The 19,483-nt window shown below is 28.9% G+C and overlaps 2 protein-coding genes across 3 annotated transcripts in view; one reads left to right on the forward strand and one right to left on the reverse strand.

Annotated features, from left to right (window-relative positions):
- Positions 1-10,103, forward strand: part of LOC106684173 (uncharacterized) — a 196,548-nt gene extending 186,445 nt beyond the window's left edge. The window contains exons 2-5 of one of the 2 annotated variants that reach the window (XM_014426106.3): positions 5,140-5,269; positions 6,034-6,116; positions 7,696-7,837; positions 9,735-10,103. In XM_014426106.3, the coding sequence (XP_014281592.1) occupies positions 5,140-5,269; positions 6,034-6,116; positions 7,696-7,837; positions 9,735-9,904 (525 nt within the window). In that variant the 3' untranslated portion in view covers positions 9,905-10,103. Of the gene's footprint in view, positions 1-5,139; positions 5,279-6,033; positions 6,117-7,695; positions 7,838-9,734 lie in introns of both variants that reach the window. The other variant, XM_014426105.3, reaches the window with a different exon arrangement.
- A 4,563-nt stretch (positions 10,104-14,666) lies between these two features.
- On the reverse strand, positions 14,667-17,085 carry LOC106684168 (major heat shock 70 kDa protein Ba). Its single transcript, XM_014426094.3, has one exon. The coding sequence runs from the start codon at positions 16,777-16,779 to the stop codon at positions 14,869-14,871; it is 1,911 nt and encodes a 636-aa protein (XP_014281580.1). The 5' UTR covers positions 16,780-17,085; the 3' UTR covers positions 14,667-14,868.
- Positions 17,086-19,483: the final 2,398 nt, after the last annotated feature.

Consider the following 19,483-nt stretch of genomic DNA (forward strand, 5'->3'; position numbering starts at 1 on the left):
CAGCACACACGTGACCGTCGACAATCAAAATTAAAATGAAGGAAACTATGACCTCCCACTCGACATTAAGACCCTCACGGGAATCTACGTTGACGGTACAGCCAGCCTCACTCGACATACGGGCTCCGTACAAGTTTCACTGACACTTCAAAATTAGTTAAAAATCCAAGATAGGTGTGAGCTTTGGAACATCAAACAAAATAACGTAAAATTCTAACATATCCCTTTTTGACACATCTCCAGTATAAATAATAAACAAACCATTTCCGCAGACCCATCCAGCAAAATATTTAGGAATATCATTCGATAGAAGGATGACATATGGTCCTCATGTTATATGCTCATATGCTCCTGTCCTCTCTATTTCTGAGGCGATCCGCATTACAATTAAGACACCAACATCCATCATACATCTACTTGCTTAAATTCATTTGGACATATTTTCGAAAATCTGTGGGATAGACCAAAAGGACTTTCTTATACAAGCTGGACACATTGTAATAAAAAAACACTATGACAAATTAGACAAGTTCCATAGCAAGTCAATAACAGAACACTGCACACGTACATACCTAGTGTACAAAGTCATATTAAAACGTCATACAAGATCTTTCACGACAAATTTGATGACCTCTTCTATAAACTTGTACAAGGTTACGGCTTCTATAGACATAACGAAGATTAAAAAAAGGAGCTGGATGAGGGATCTCCTTAAGTAACTAATAAAATTAATTTAAATCAGAAGGAGGTAGCAATGGGTCTCCATCATGCCACTTGTTACTGAAATCCTTTTGCAACTCATCATATTCACTGGTTGTCTTCAACCAGAAGACAGGTGTGTAGGACCGTCTTTTACCAGTGGGGAACCCGGATTTGGGGCCCTCCGGGTAATAGAATTATCTTTTTTAACAACTTACTTTCATAAATAGTAATAAACAACAAACTCTTTTAAATCGTCATTTTATTCAATGTTTTAGAAGTGAAAAAAAAGTGTTTAAACATTTACAAGAAGTAATTTCTTGAATTAAAGAAGTATTCTTGATTTTTTATTCGCAAAATCGTGAACCATTTCTTAAAATTGTATTTGTTTTTTTTTTATGTACAACACTTACTTTCGTCATCAGTGATAACCTGTTCCGTATTTCTTGAAGCAACAAACTTTAAACAAATAATTTTAAACATTTATAATAGGTACTTTTCTAGATTTTTATTGTCAAAATCATAATTTATTTCTTTAAATTATTTTTTTTTAATCTTTATGATCTTACTAATCAATTGATGGGATGGGGAGGACCCCATGAATCACAGGACCATGTTGGCCATAAAGATGACACTGCAGCTGTGAATTTCATAAATAAAGTTAACAAAAAGAAAAAACATGGAAACTTGCAGCATTTACATACTTACTTAAATCAAATTGATTCTGGTCTTACGGATTACAAACTTTTTGATTTGCAAAAAAGACACACATATAACGATTTATTACAAATCAAGTTGATAGCTTTAGAGACTTCCTAACTTGAACAGACTTCCTGCTGAAGCTCCGCAAAGTGGGGCGAAATATCAGGAGATAAATAGTTGATAACTATGTTTGTTCCTTTTTGACTACAACCCTAACCATCTTCTTCATTATTTGAAATTATGCTGTCAATTATTTATGTATATAATTTCATTTAAAAAAACTAAGACTCATTACATAGGTACCTTAGGACAGTTACTGACACAACTTTACTGTCTTACTCATCTGTCTGCTACAAATTTTGTCTCTGCGACAAATTACAAAGAATTACAAAGAACAATCCACTGCTGAAAAAACTGGAAACATTATAGCTTTGAAAAGGTTATGGATGAGAGACCTAACCTTGACATACCATTAATAAACTTGAATGTTTTTGTTGATTAACAATCCTATTTATGTGAATTTTTATATTAGGTTTCCATTTGTAAAAAACAATTTAAATAATATATGTTGTGTTTTTATAAAATAAACTGTTTATTTATTTACAATATTAATGTTCTTTGTACTTGTTGAATAAAATTGTGGAGTAAAGTAAACATTACGTTCATTTAATTTCAAATCTCTTCAATAGTTGTATACATTGTGACTTCTGTCTCAAATCTTGATACCTACCTACCTTACCATTCTTAACCCCAACTCAGATAAACCTGAAAGACTCTTAGCTTCTCGGTGCAAGAAAGGCCAGAAGAGATACGTGGCTTGAATCTATAGTACCTATTTTCGAAGACAACTGCGTCCAGTATGGGAGAAGATTCCAAGTAGTAATCAGATGACTCACTCTGAGTTGAAATGGGATTCAATCTGTTAATATCAAGCAGCAATCTTTGGTTTAAAATTTTTTTTTGTCTTATTTTTTTCTGATCCCTCTAAAACAGAATAAAAAACAATACATTAGTGGTTGCTTTACATATGTAAAAACATAAGTCAGGTTGAGTATTACCTTTTTCTACTTTCTAGTATATTACTGTGGTACTTTAAGGTTACAGTGCAATACATATCTCCTTATTGTGAATTGTCCATTCTATATGGTCCTACTAGAAAATATCCGGAGGTGAGGGGCCTCCTCATGTTGATTGCGCATAGAAGAGATAAATAAAACAGTTATTACTTAAGACAAAAGATAATTATAAAAATAATAAGAGAAGAAGTCAGAAGTCGAAAAGAAGTGTGGGAGGAGATGGAGGGGTGCTTCAAAAGAAAGGAGTTGGTAATGTTTACAGGGGTTTTGAAACCTTTCCTGCCCTGCCACCTCATAGGAAGGGGGGATGGGGTGATTGTGAGTTGAAGTCCATCTTCTTATACAATTTAAGGTTTCAGTTTTAATTAACCTTTTCAACACTTAAAAACTTTTGGACATGAATCGTTCCTTCCTTTGATAATTAACTGGTAAACTCGCTTGGTGAAAAAAATAACATTTTTCTTAGTAAATAGGTGAAAAATGTTAATGAAACCAAGATTTCCTAAAATTTAACAAAAGATAACTGCAAAACGATATTATCATTGGATAGTACTGGTCATTCCTTACAAGATGGCACTGCAATCTCAATTTTCACCAGAAGTGGAAAAAATAAAATCATAGAATCCTCAATTGTTAACTTAATCCCTAATCACAATTTATCATTTCCAAATAAACTAAAAAAATATATATTATTGTAACCACTCTTATAAAAAGATCTTGATCTGTTTTGACCTAAGGTAGTCTTCAAAAAATGTTAAAATAAAAAAGTTATATCTTGACTGAATAGTTCCGCAAAATTCTTCTGTTATTTATGACCTCGTTAAAAATGTTCTTTTTCATTTTTTTATAGTTTTGGTTGATATTTTGATATTATTATTTTATTAAAAAATTATCACTGTGTGCATCACTATTCAGTTATCTAAATGGGGAAAATGATATCATTTTGATCTGATTTATGTATATGAAACTTAAAAATTTACTTTTGTTGTGTTAATTTTAAAAACACAACTGCCAGGCCTACCGAAAAATATCTCACCATTTAAAATTCTTACAAGTTTTCTATAAGATTTTATATAAATATTTTATACTGGATGCCTAAGCTGTGAGACAGCTTAGAAGTACATACAGATGCTACTGTCGATCAAATAACAGTTTCAACTATTAATTTTATTAGTAAAATCTATATTTGTTTACTATAAGGATTTTTATATTATTTAACATGAATGAACTGTATCATACTTTTTTTTTAATTCCTATTTCATAAAGTATATATATTTAAGATTGTAAACATAATAGGCCATAACAAAGTGTTTTAAAAATACGAAGAATTTTCTATCAGAAATTTCTAAATAATTGGATAGTTTATGGTAAACTTTTGTTTTAAAAAAAAAAGAAAAATCAATTTTATAATTTTAGTCTCTTTTTAAAAAATAAAAACAGTTACTACACATTTATTCTTCTAATTCATTTAATTTATTTATTAAAAAACTAGGCATTCATAAATCATCAAATATTATACATTTTTATCTTTTTTAAAGTTCATTTAACTTGAATAAAAACATTGTCATAAAAAAAAAAAAATTGTTTTATTTTATTACCCTGGCAAAACTGTATTTCGAATGAATGTCATTACTCATAAATAATTTTTTATGTTTTGCAATTATGTTCAGTTACGGCAACTTTATTTGTTTATAATTAAATAAAGAAATTTATATATAATGAATATAATTTTTTATTAAATATTTTTTTAAAAAATTCATCTTGAATGTGACTTTCCAAATGATATGTGGTGTAAACAAGTTTTGAAAATATTTCATAGAGATAACCAACCAAATATAAAAAAAATATCAACCATAGTAAAGGAAAACATTGTTGAATCTTGGTCTGCCTTTAACTTCATCTTGAATGATTTTAAATTTAATAAGTTTTAAGAATTAGCAACTATAGGAAATTTTTTTATAATAACTTTTTTGAAACTAAGTACCTTCTAAAACATTCTGGCTATGAGAGATTTGAAAAACATTTTTCATGCTTTCTCTAATAAGAAGTTAAGAAAGTAAATACATATTGAATTCTTTGACCCTGAATTAGCTTTGAGTGATCAGTGGTTTGGTATCCAGGAAGCACATGTATTTAATTACCCTAGGATATTGTTTCAAGGTTTAACCTCCAGTAAAAATTTTTATATTTAATTTTTCTCTCAGTAATTATTTAATAAATATTGCCAAACAAATTCAATTCTACAATGCCAAGAAGGTTGGAAGAAATTGTGTGATACAAGTAATGACCAAAATAAGTTGTGTTTTAAACACTGCATCACATTTTGAAATTCTGACTTTGATTAATTTTATCGATCTCTCAAGATATTTCCTTTAATTTACTCTAAAAAACAAATATTATGGTGGAAAAACTATGTTGATTCCAAAACCTTTGTACCGCTTGTAAAACAACCTATTTTGGCCATTTCCTGATTTATTTGTTTCCCCCTCTTTCTAGAATGAACTCTCAAAATATTTTTTTATAATTTTAATATTCATTAAAATTATATAACAGACATTGTATAAATTAAACAGTGTATGAAATGGTATAACTTTAATATTGTTTTATTATGATAATTTATATATTTTTGTCATTAATTATCCTTTTATTTTCATTATTGCAGATAGCCTCAGTCCTTGTTCTCACCCAGCTGTCGACTGAATTGGCCGAACCGGATGCTAACGGTGGAGGTACAGTCAGCATCCTCCTCGGTCTGGATGTTGATGACTTCTGGCAATCCTCATCCAATAATGGTATGCAAGGTAAAAAACAATTTCATTCTGAATTCTAAATAGTGAATGAATATAATTTGTAGTTTAATTAATCCAGTTTATTAAAACCAAATTTTGTTTTTTATAACATGTTTTATACTAACTCCTAGCTGAAGGAGACCTAAATTGAAATTAATTCATGAAACAGTTAATTTTTTTTTTCATAATTGCATGATATAAATCAGACAAATAACCATTAGTGTAAATATGGTTTGAACTTTTTCATATAACATTTTCTAGCTCTTAATCCTAGAGATTTTTTTTTTCTACTATCTCAAGAATTACCAAGATCTATATCAAATGCTTAAAACTGAAGGTATTTTGAATTCAGAATGAATTTGTTTAATGTTTTCTATTCAAAAACTTGATCCAACCAAATGGGTTATTCTATGAAAATAAGGTATTTTTACTAACATGAATGTATGAATTTAAATTGCATGTTTTATTAATTTGTTGTTTCCTAACCCATTCCTTACATGCCTGGATATTATAGTCTTATCAGTTACAATAATGTCATTTGTTTGTATTATTTAATTTTCAATTATAGTTTATATCTGTCTAATTGTGTATTAATGAAATTAATAGATGTTTAATATTTATTATTATTATTATCTAATTATTTTATTGTTTAGTTAGTTGAATAGAATTTTTTTATTACATTTAATTGAACATTTAGTGGATTTTATTGCAAACAAAAAGTATGGTTTTTGCCATTGTCCATTATCTCTTAAATATTTTTTTTTCAGGTCTGGAAGTCCTCATTGCATTCCTTCTTTTCTCTTTCGTTTATGCCACGGCTAGTGCCATTTTAATTTGGGGCAGTATTGTTGTGAGTATAATTCATATAATATATTTTATTAAATATTGTTTATTTTCCAGATTATATTATCGCTACTTTTCTCGAATAGTAGTACATCTGAAAAAAAAAAGTTATTTTATTTTGTATTTGACATATTCCATAGCTTGTACCGTAGTTTGTGCTTGCTTTTAACAACTCCGCTACTTTTAGAATATATTACATTGGGAGTACAGTAAAAAATAAAACCTTCCCTATGGTAATATCTTGGGAACACGTTTATTTCTAAATAAAACCAAAACTTTTTTTTTTGCCACAATTCAAGCAAAGCAGCAATATTTATTTAATTTTCTTTTGTGAGTTAAAGTATCTAATAGTTTGTTGATATATTTAAAGCAATTTTAATATGAAGTCTTTTTTTTTTAAACATAGTTTTGTATTCCTTGTTAGTACTTATTAGTTTAGTAGTACCCTCTTATTTGATGGTAGCTTAATAGTTAGGGGAGTCTGAATTGGAAAAAAAAACTTATAATAATTTGGGATTGTTCTTTTGTTTTAAATAAATGGAAATAATTCACGCTCGGACAATAAATCTAATTCTTTGATAAATAAACTTGTTATAGCATTATATATGATTTATTCTTTTATAATTTAATTTAAATTAAGTAAAAGATGAATTTTATCATTATAAAATTTAATAATAAATGTATACATTTAATTATTTTGGCAAAAGTTTAGTGCAAAACTAAAAAATAATTGTAGCAAATAATAAAAAATAATTAAATGGAAATCGAAACACAAAATAAAACCAACAAGAAATTACCTATGCTGCACAACTCTGGTCAATAAAATAACTGGTAAAGAAAACTTTATGCCTTTAAAAAAAATTAAAACTAATCCATCATTCTAAAGATAACTCAAAAGAATTTGTATTCATATCCTACAAAACGATGGTCAAGGCAAGATTTCTCTAGAATAATACATTGAATTTTTCTTATCTTTGAAAGTACTAAAAGTTAATTGTTAATTTATTCGTAGTTACGAGGTATCTTATATTAAACATTTATTGAAGTATTAAGATAGAATGATTATTATTGTTTGCATTTATTGTTTTGTCTATTAAAACATCTTGTTAAAAGCAGTTTTATTAAAAGATTCTTACTGAATGATTTTTAGAAAATTCATGTCAAGATAATCTTTGACTGAAAGCATTTTTAAAATTATTTTCATGGTATTGGAAGAAGATAGTTGACCGTATGAAGTAGATTGTAGGAAGATAGTCAGGGTGGTGGTCAATAAAGGTATCAAGATAGTAAAAGCCCTGAAAAGTGGGGCGAACATTGGTTAACAATAAATAGTTGTTTTTATTATTTATTTATTATAAAAAAATACCTTTATTGACCGCCACCCGGACTATCTTCCTACAATCTACTTTCATCGTAGTTTGTAAAAGATATGTTATATTTCTAGCTTCTAAGATTTTTTTTTTTTTATTGTATATTAAAAAAATATCAATACTTCCCAATAAAATCTGTCAAGATTGAACTTGTTTAATTATCCTTGAAATATTAATGATTTTATAAGACATATAATATTTTAAATTTCTTTTTAGGAAGTGAGCTGTTTTGCTTACCCATGGCTGCTCTGTGAAGCTATTAGTTTTGTGACACAAATCATAACTATATACCTTCACAGCTTGAAATCTTTTCAACGGACTAATAGGTGGATACTTCTTTTATCTGCCTTTAACCTAGGTCAGTATTTTATTTGTATTTTCTCTTTTTTTTTACTTATTAAGTTAAAAAAAAAAAGGAAAGAAAAACCTACTGATAAATTGAATTATATGTTCTACAGAAAGATACGTTAATTGCAAGGTTTTATGGGATGGACAAATCATATGACCTTATTTTTTTTCAAATGCATACGATATTTAGTGATTTGACATGATTATTTTTTTAGATAGACAATTGACCTGAAAAATCTAATTGTTGAATTAGAAAAGTTATAATATTTAATTTTTTGGCTTTCTCTCAATTATATTTGTGAAAAATGTTACTATAACTTCACTAATATGAATGCAGAAGTTTTATTGTGTGTTTTTTAAAAATTATAGTAATGCATATTTTGTAAAAAAAGTTTTAATGTAACAAAAGTGATAAATAAATATTTTAAACGTTTTATCTTGCTTATTTTAAAGAGAGAAATACTTTATTCATCTATGCAGCCTAAATACATCAGGTTGCTATCTCACACAGCATACTTGTCAATCCGTAATCGGACATATATAAATTACACATACATGGTATAATAAGATATAAAGAGATATAATAATAAGATATAATAAACAATTTTTTTTCCCTAAAGTTTCCTTTTACAATCAATTTTGGTCTATACACCAAATACAAATGTTTCAATTCATTCCTTTTTTTCTTTCTCATTTCTGCTCCTCCAATTTTACCATTTCACAATTTTTTAATTCACCTGATCAACAAATTTGCTCTCCGGAATTCACCCTCCTAGATCCTCTTCAGTGACCCGTTAAACTTAATATTAGACGGCAATGTGAGATCAGACCATCATTCATAGTCACAGCAGTAGATCAGTTTACCAAAACCAAACAAATAGATACATTTTATGAGAATAAGACTAACACATAGATTCAAAGGAAAATATAATAAAAATCCGGTTACAGGAAACACTTGAATGGATAAATAAGTTTAAAAAAAAAAATAATAATAGTACTAATAAAATAAAATAATTTAATGAATAAATACGTTAAAACACACAAATAGAGAGGTCAACATATTAAAATAAATAAATAAAACAAAGAATAATGTCCGAGCTAATTCCCATGCAGGTGATGGTGTATGATCCCCAGGGAGTCCAAAATAATATTTTCCGCCAAGATCGCAATATCTCCAATGCTAACACTTAGGCCTTCTAAAAGATCAATTATAACTTTAATTGAATTAGCTTTAAATATTTTTGTTTAAACGTTATTTCATTTATATGATCATGAACACAAAATAAACATTTCACTGTTTATTTCTATTGTTTAAACTATCATATTTGACCTTTAGTGATATTTATAATTCATAAAAAACACTTGCACTAGTATTTGAATCAAATTAATTTTCTCTGGCCATGCTGATACAAGTCTTGTCCATATGAATTCTCATAAGCAACTCAAGTGCTGGGCATCAGTCAACAATATAAAACAAATGAAAGTTATTTTTCTTTTTAATTATCCCTTTACTGTCTCTTTATGCTTAAAAAATAATTGTTAATTAGTTTTTAAAAAATTAATCTACTTTATATATATAAAAGTTTATATAAAACTTTATATACATGTTTACAAGTTTCTATTGCTGGTACATATCTTTAATTACAAGTGCATGGCATTTGGAATTTGTTTTATCTATAATGCATTGTTCCAGTCTCTTCACAAAAATTATCCTAATATGTAAATATTTAAATTTTAAAAATATTTCACACTTTTGTTTTGTCTTAGTTATTAAATAAATTAATAAATATTCCAAAGATTCAGTTTATGTATGGAATTTCTTTAATAGCTAGTATTTATTTAATTATTACTTTAAATAGTCTTTATCTGATTTTAAATGATAATTTTTGTGTTGTTTTCTTTTACAGTTATTTCTATATATTTCTGGGTCGTTGTGTTCTGCGCAGCTCGCTCTTGGGCCAAGCAAAAACGAGAAGAGCGTGAGAACGCCTCCACTTCAACACTTTCAAGTGGAAATGAAACGATAAACGATGAAAATTACACAACGCAACTGCCTCAGAAAGGCGTACAAGTCTAGTCCTAAGGGGATAGTCTTTTCTACTGATATTTTGAAATCAGTATTTTCTGATATATTTTTATATAAAAAAGCCTTCCCAGTACTTTTACAAAATTTATAATTTATAATTTACTTTAATCTTATAAGTAAACAGTCACTATAAATAAAGTAATTTTATTTTCATTTTTGAAGTTATATATTACTAAATTAATGCCATTGTAAATTGTATGATATTGATTTTTTGTATATTAAATTTTTGGTTAAAGTAAAAATTACAAAACCAATTTGCACTGAAGAAAAGTTAAATTTTTCTGGATTTTGTTTCCAAATTTGTAATTATTATTCAATTTTTTTGTTTTATCTATTAAAATTTAATAATATTCATCTGTAGTTAAAGTAAGTTTCAATAACAGTTCCTAATTTGAAATTTTATATATTTCTGAAGAAATAGCAAACTTTGTTTTTTTGTTTCATATATACTATTTATTTATTTTTTTTTTAAATTTTTGTAAAATTAGTGATACACTATTCGATATCTATATAATTTAATAATAATTAATATAATTGAGATTTTTTTTTAACATGGAAAGTAGTTCCTTAATTCACAGAAAATAAAGGATAATCTTTAATATTCTGGAATTAAAATATTTTTGGTTAAAAATTGGTTTTTAATTTCAAGTTTATGTATTGTATTCAAATTTGTCCTTATGCTGTCCTTGTAGTGGCTTATCATCTATATGGATTATAAAATGTTATCGGTTTGATGTGTTGTATTTTCAAGTATTGATCAGAATTTCGTAAGCTGAAGAATTATAAAGAAGTAGCATGCCTTTAATTAAGATACACCAAAATAATCTTTATTTTATATTATATTCACATAAAATTCCGTGATCTCCTTCAGTTTATGTGGTTCTACGTGCTTTTTTTATTATGGCTTCAGGTTAGAACTTTTAGTGACTTTTACATGCAAATAAGATATGTGATGTATATATTGCATCATGTATGCAATGATGTATATATTGCAATCGTACTAAGCTCTTTTAAATTATTCTGGCATCAAGTTTGTTGAAATTTAATATGAAGAGAGTATAGGGGATACAATTTTTTAATTATTTTTCTTTTGGTTTAAAAACATAAAAAGACAACTGATCTTAATGCGATTGAATGAATGATCTTGAAGATGTCATATGAAGGTGTTAATTAATTATGTTACATTTCATAATTATTACTGTTATAATTTATTATATATATTTTTGAATTCTTAAAATAATTTTGACGATGAAATAATGTCCTGTTTACTGTAGTCCTTCAGTGACTGTGGTCATGAATTTCTTTATTTATCATTATACATTTATTTACAAAGCTGGAATAATGTAACCTGCCACAACAGATTTATGTAATCGGTTTTCGTTGCTCCATTAAGTTAGTACCTTCAATCAATATTTTTAATTCTTGTATTTTGATACAAATAAAATATATCTCGCTCGCTTCTTTGGACGGGGTTCTCAAACGTTTTCAATTCACCAAATCTTCTTGATTATTATATTTTATAGAACATTTTCATTCTATGTTCCTCCTCGAAAATATTCATAAAATATATTTCGAGCTTATGGAATTAAATATACTCTTCTGAAAGATGTAAATAAAAAGTTACAAACCAACTTTAACAATTATTTTATTTGAATATTTTTTGTGTAGCTTTCCTTCTTTAAATTCATTGGTTTTAATATTTACAGCTGAAACAAACTTTGCAGATTAACATAGGATTCTTTGGAAAGGTTTAAATAATAGGATCAAAAAAATCAATCAAAATCATTTTTTTTATTTAAAATAGCCAATTGTTAGGCAATTTTAAATTTGAAAAATCTTCCTAAGTTTTCATCTTATTAGAAAGTTGGATTCTGTATCTTTTTTTGCATACAGAAAGTGAGGTTTAGCTGAATTTTTGTCGATTGTGTAGTAAGGCTTGGTTAAATTTTTTTTAAAGAAAAAAATGTTACCGTTCCTTTAAAATGAAGTAATTATGAGTTAAGCCTCAAATGCTGTACCTATTGTAAAATAATAAATACTATTAGAAACCAATTATTGTAAATATTCTCTTAGATGTTAGAATAATCTATGAAGCATTGTAAATATTGTAGAATAAAATAATTGTGATAAGGCGTCTCTCTTTGGAAAGAGACTATGATGGACTGATTTATGTGTGTAATGCAATCTAAGAAAATTATCTGGTTTGTGCTATAAAAAAAAAAGGTTATGATTTGCTTTGCTTCGAAGAAGTTGGAGAAGTTGTTCGTATATTGTTATATTAAATTACCAAATTTACTTCTTTCAGCTCACTAGTCAAATGGATTTATTGATGTTTTTATCATTATCACAGCATATGAATGTTCATCAGTTAATATGTTGACATGTGTATTGTTGGAATTTATCATGTTGTGTATATTTTTATTAGAATACAATTTTTTTTTTATAATATATGAAATTTTTTTATTTGTTTACCATTTCTATTGACATTAAACTAGTATTCTAATGTATTTTCTTGTTTTGTTGTATGAATTCAATTAGAAACAAAGTTTAAACTACTTCTTAACTTTTAAACTACTTCAATGAATTGTATTAAATTGATAATTAATAAAAAAATTGAAACAAACATTATACCTTGAATGGAATTATTTAATTTTCACAGCAAAAGTAATTTTGGCTAGTTAAGATACTTGATTTACAATGGAAATTCCAGTGTTTCATTGAAGGATAGTCTTATTAGTATAGACTATTAGGATAGACTTATTAATATCTCTTTTTATGTATCAGATAACATCACATAAAATGTTTTATGATAACATAAAACATGAATATGGCTGTAACATAATTATGTAGTGCTGTGTAGGATCAGAACCATTTTTTCAAATTTTCGAACCTCTCATTCTTCGATTTCACCTCCTTATAGATGTTTTGTTTTTGTTAAAAAATCAAGTTAAATGTCCTCTTTCAGACTAGCATAGTTTCATAAATTAATTTTGAAAATGATTTGATAAATATATATATTATATAAATATTGTGTATTTTGATAAATAATTTTGAATGCTGCTGGTTCTAATCCTAAAGAAATGGAAATTTTAGGAGTGGATCATAAAACTTAACTTACCATATTAATCAAACTAACCTTAACTTTTCCTTTTTCAAAACACTTCCTCACTAACAAAAATTGCTTTTATGATACTCCGTTCTTTTGATATGAAGATCATATCACACTTTTTTACTTTAAATCTTTTCTAGAAAGATATATTGTGGCATATAGATACTGGATGAAAATGGGTAAATCTCTTTTTTGTCAATTTTTTTTAATGTTTTAAATATTATTAATTGTCCTATTTAAGATACTACATGCGTGATCTCTAAAGGACCAAATCCAATCTAATTTAACATTCAAAGTTAGGATCCAAATTAAAAAGGGAATATATCCCTATGATATAAAGATTGCACAATATTTCACAAATGAAATATGTCTTTAAAACTACATTTCAGCTAAAAAACTGTCATTGTGAATACTGAACAATGGACTTAGTTAAATTAAATAACAAAAGTCATAAATCACTATGGCTTTTTAAACGAAACATTATTTTAAAATTATATACTTTCGGTGAATGCTAATACTGTTTTCACCTTAAAAATCTCTAGAATGAGAATATAATTCTCATTTTTTAATAAAAACAACTGCTTAGTGCACCAAATGTGTCTTCAGAAGGGCATTAAATTTTTGGAAAAAGCTTAAATAAAATAATTTTTAGCAATTATTATAAAATATATATCTTCAAAAATAGCCCTTTTTTCACTTAATTGTTTGATATCAATGTTTTTAATGAAAATAATAAAATTTCTGAAATGTCAAGAATTTTTTTATGGTTTAACTTTTTTTTCAATTACCCTTACAATTTCATTAAATTTTCTAAATATTTGGAGTTAAAAGCTTAACAATATCTTATGAATTTATTTCTGATGCAGTTTCATACTGATTCAATAGTAATTGTTTAAAAAACACAATCACCTGAATTATAAATACTTTTGAGTTTCCTCAAAAACTTTTAAATTTGATCCCTTTGCCATCTTTACACCTCATTTAAAAAAGTAACTGAGAAATCACCCAGCATGCTTTAGTGCTTATATATATAAAAATATACTATAAGTGTTGGATAGAAGTATCAGTTATTGTTTATTTTGTGGGAATTAAAGAATACAAATTTTTAGTTCTTTTATTTAGTAATTCTAGGCATGGGCAATAATTCGAAAATCAGCACCTCTCCCATCAAAATTAAAGTTTAACAGTAAATAGAATTTCATAAATAATTCAAGATATATGTTAGACTGGTGGCAGTCAAGAAAAATCTCCAAAAAAAATTATATATTGTATATTATAATTACTAATATTTTTTTTAATAATTTACTACCTAAAACAAAGTAGATTTTTTTTTTATCCACCACCTGAATTATCTCTTTAGTTACCAATACACCAACTATTCAGTTTAACACTTCTATTTTATTCCATCCAATTTTTCTTCTCTTGAGAATTTTTTCTTTTGATTATTTTATTATATTATTAATTAAAAAAAATTACAATATTCAATTTATTTGTTTATTAAAATGGAGTAGCTTATCTTTTTTATTAATACTCACAGAGATAAATTATGGTAGAAAATTTTAACTTTTAATAGAACTATTTATAAATAACTTATTTGCACACTACAAAAAATTCAGGAAAGACAGTAAAAGTAACAACACAAAGTAAGTTTTAAAAACTTCTTTATTGAATAACCACCAAAACAATATAAAATAAGTACAAATAAAACAACTGCAACTTAAAACAAAGAATAATACCTATAAGAATGAACTAATAGAAGGGTTTACAAATAGTAATCAGTCTTGAAATACAGGAAATAAACTACTCTACAGAGTTAAAATTAGATAGAGATAGGAATGTTATACATCTAATCTACTTCTTCAATGGTGGGTCCTGACGAGCTTTGTCCAAATTTGCCGCCGGCCTGCTGTCCACAAGTAGAGCCTGAGGCACCACCATGCATCTTTGTCATGTATGAGACACATTCCTTTTGAAGTTCCTGCAGTTTATGCTGGTATTCCTCCTTATCTGCAAGGTTATTGTTGTCTAGCCACCTCATGGTTTCATCACAGCTGGCCCTGACTTTGCTCTTGTCATCTTCGCTCAGTTTGTCTCCTGCCTCCTCAACTGACTGCTTGACAGAGAAGATATAGCTCTCCAGTTGGTTCCTGGCAGCTATCTTCTCCCTCTGCGCATCATCTTCTGCTTTGTACCTTTCAGCCTCATTGACCATCCTCTCTATTTCCTCTTTGGAGAGTCGTCCTTTGTTGTTCTCTATCCTGATGTTCTTTGACTTTCCAGTGCTGTTCTCTTTAGCTGAGACATTGAGAATACCATTTGCATCAAGGTCAAATGTGACTTCTATCTTAGGAACTCCACGAGGCGCAGGTGGGATCCCAGTCAGGTCGAAAGTACCTAGCAGATTATTGTCCTTAGTCATAGCCCTCTCACCTTCAAATACCTGAACTGTGACTGCAGGCTGATTGTCAGAATAGGTAGTGAAAGTCTGAGTCTGCTTGCAAGGGATCCTGCTGTTCCTCTCAATTATCTTTGTCATGACTCCACCAGCAGTTTCAATGCCCATGGAGAGTGGTGCCACATCGACCAGCAGCACATCTTGGATTTTAGAGCTCTGATCTCCACTGAGGATAGCTGCTTGGACGGCAGCTCCATAAGCAACTGCTTCATCTGGGTTAATTGATAGATTTAGTGATTTGCCATTGAAAAAATTTTGTAGAAGATTCTGGATCTTTGGAATGCGCGTAGAACCTCCAACCAGCACTACATCATGTATGGAACCTTTGTCTAGCTTGGCATCTTGCAATGCCTTTTCAACAGGATGTAATGTTGACCTGAAGAGATCTGCGCATAGCTCTTCAAACCTCGCCCTCGTCATCTTGGTATAAAAGTCAATACCTTCATAGAGGGCATCTATTTCGATGTTGGCTTCGGTGCTAGAAGATAGAGTTCTTTTGGCCCTTTCCGCAGCCGTCCTCAACCTTCTCAGTGCTCTAGGGCTGTTCTTCAGATCTTTTCTGTACTTTCTCTTGAACTCTTCTGCCAAGTGGTTGACTAGCCTGTTATCAAAGTCTTCTCCTCCCAGATGAGTGTCCCCAGCAGTGGATTTGACTTCAAAGAGAGAACCCTCATCTATTGTGAGAATTGAAACGTCGAATGTGCCACCTCCAAGGTCGAAGATTAATACGTTCCTCTCACCCTTGAGATTCTTGTCCAATCCATAGGCCAGAGCAGCAGCTGTAGGCTCGTTGATAATCCTCAGGACGTTCAAACCAGCTATGGCCCCTGCGTCCTTGGTAGCTTGTCTCTGAGAGTCATTGAAGTAGGCTGGAACTGTGATAACTGCATCTTTCACTTTGGTTCCCAGGTATGATTCGGCAGTCTCCTTCATCTTAGTCAGGACCATAGAACTTATCTCTTCTGGAGCGAAACGTTTCGTTTCACCTTTGTATTCCACCTGGATTTTAGGTTTGGTGCAATCGTTTATGACTTTAAAAGGCCACAGTTTCATGTCATCCTGGATTTTGGGGTCATCGTATTTCCTGCCTATCAATCTTTTTGCATCGAAAACTGTGTTTTGAGGGTTCATAGCTACCTGATTTTTAGCCGCGTCTCCGATAAGTCGCTCAGTGTCCGTAAAGGCGACATAGCTCGGTGTCGTCCTGTTACCTTGGTCGTTGGCTATGATCTCCACTTTCCCGTGCTGCCAAACGCCGACGCACGAATAAGTTGTACCAAGATCAATTCCGACAGCTGGCATTTTACTCACACAACAAAAAATAACACTAAAAAAGAATAAATAGTATCGCGCAGATAGTCGCACTCACAGAAGTCGTTTCGCAATTCAGTCAATATACTGCCGGGAGGTGTGTCTGGCAAGGTTTATATAGCCCGCCGAACGTTCTAGATGGTGCTAGAGCATTCCCTCGAATCTGATTAGTCACAAACTGCGGCTCGCTATCGAACTATCTAGAACTTTCTCCAACACACCAGAATTAGAGAAACGCTTTGTAATTTGTTTTACAGCAGATTACGACATTCTTTTTGCATAATAAAAATGTGAATCTCCCAATAAGGAAGTTATGATGTGTTAAAAATCTCTGTAATGGTTAATTGTTTTTTTTCTCATTATTCTTTTGATAAAAACAGTTTATGAATTTTTTTTAACCTTTACATTTTTCAATCAATAATCGTCTATACACTACATACAATATATTTTAGCTTTTTTATTTCCTATTTAAAAATTTTATTTTATTTTATTTACTCTTTCCACTCTTTCTTAAAACAACAAATTTAAGTTAAACAAATTAAAAGAATTTATTATTAGATACCAATATAAAAATAAATCTAAGACACAATAGTAGATCAGTTTAAAAAATAAATAAATAGGTTAAAAAAATTAATATATACATTATAAACAAAAGGTTATTTAAAAGAAATGAATAAGTTAAAGCACAAATAAACAGGTTAAAAAGCAAAAAAAAAAACTTATTTTATTTGTGCCAACGTTTCTTACGTTAATTTATTTATTTTATTTTTTTGTATATTAATAATTTTCATGTCATGGTTCAGAAGTTATTATTAGAGGTCTTTTGACATATTTTTCGAATTTCTCCGTCAATATGTTTTAAAATTTCATCTGAGGTATAGGAAACGATTTTATTAGAGTTTCAACTATTCATAGACAATTTTAAAACCCAATAAATGCATTTAAACAAATAAAGGTATTTTTCATAGACCAACAAATATTTTTTTTAGAAACAAAAATCTGAAAATATATTCAGTATCCAGAACAGTTCAGGGTTCAGTAATGGAAATAACATGTGAAATGTTTGCACTACTTGGGTCATTCTCTCTACAGTGTACGATTTGCGTCGTTAATTAGAGTTGACCCTGACTGATAGTAGGTCTTTACTACTAATATAAGGATATGAAAAAAGTCTTTATTTAGAGGAAGGACTGTACTACAAACTCACTCATTTGGAATACTCGTTTGTTACAGTAAGTAACAAGTAATACAAAATTCTCAAAGTTTGATTTCCTCATAACCCTGGAGTGTGTCAGAGTTAACTTTTACATATTAAAATTCTCCTATCATCGACATGGAAAGAGAAACAGAAAAATTGAGGCGGAATTTCTAACAAAAATAACTTCACCATTTAGATTTTATATCATAACATATGTCTCATATTTTCAATCTAAAACCCTGGTACGTTTGAAAACGCGCCCAATTCTGACGAACGTACATTATAGAAAAATTAGTTCGGTTTAAAACTCTGGGACATTCCCAACGGATACCTCTGTCACCTCATAGATTTTGCTAGTTCATTTGTTTTCGTCTGGTTAGCAACCAATTGTTGGGATTCGTGAGCATCTGTCTCGTCACAACCCTGGTCGATTTCGTCTAACCTTGGGGAGTTGGCTACACCTAATTATACAACGAACTTATACATCATTAGAAGTTATAATCATTATTTCAAAGCCAGAAATCATTTAGCCATCACATTCCAAACCATAATACCTTTAGTAGAAAAACCTCACAACCCTGCAACTCAAAAAATGGAGTTTTTAGGTTGTGAGGAAAGTACAACATATGTTGTAATGCAGACTCAAACTGATGCTCGTATACATACATACAGGTATGTTGTTTCTCAATTGCCCCATATTGTGGAGGGCAATAAAACAAATAAAATATAAACAAAATTCGTATTATGAAGTTATGGAATTATCAAGAACAAACTTAGCCAATTCCATTTTGAATTGAATTCTTTTCAGCTTTATTAAAGTGCAAACGTTTTCCTAGCTTCTAACATTTGGAATAATAATTTTATTCTCATTATTTATTATTATGTTTAAGTAACTTCAAAGTATAATTAATTATATTCATATTTTTTTGTGTTTTATGAGAATAAAGTAGGTAGTTTGAAGTATGCATAGGAACAAGAAAATAACTAAAATCCCTGGTCATTCAAATAAATTTAACAATGGAGCTGAATTTTTTTTTAATTGATCTACCATAAAAATTAGTAATTTCTATGACGGTCTTTTTTATAAAAAAAGATATCACTAAAAAGGTAAGAAACAAAATACAATCGAAAAAACAAACAAAAAATATCAATGAAAATATTTTCTTATTTTAGTTCTTGGTAGAAAATGTAGCACTTGTAGAGAATGACTCATTTATAAACTGAAGAAATGTAAAAGGGGGGACCTATTGTACATACGAAGTATTGTGGAGATTGGAGGGCTGGCTTACTTTTAACTAAAAAGTAATCGCTATTTTTGAAGTTTTTGAAAAAAAAAATAAAAATCGTAAGACCATATCGAAGACTAAAAGCATGAAGAAATAACTTTTATTTTTCTGTTGCTATAAAATTCGTATTTCAGGATTTTTTTCTGTAGAAACAACGCACACATAGACCATTTTGTGGTGCTAGGTTTTTTGGACTCGGAAGATCTCATAA

Source organism: Halyomorpha halys, unplaced genomic scaffold (assembly GCF_000696795.3).
Source record: "Halyomorpha halys isolate HHAL.00 unplaced genomic scaffold, Hhal_1.1 Scaffold550.1, whole genome shotgun sequence".
NCBI lineage: Eukaryota > Metazoa > Arthropoda > Insecta > Hemiptera > Pentatomidae > Halyomorpha > Halyomorpha halys.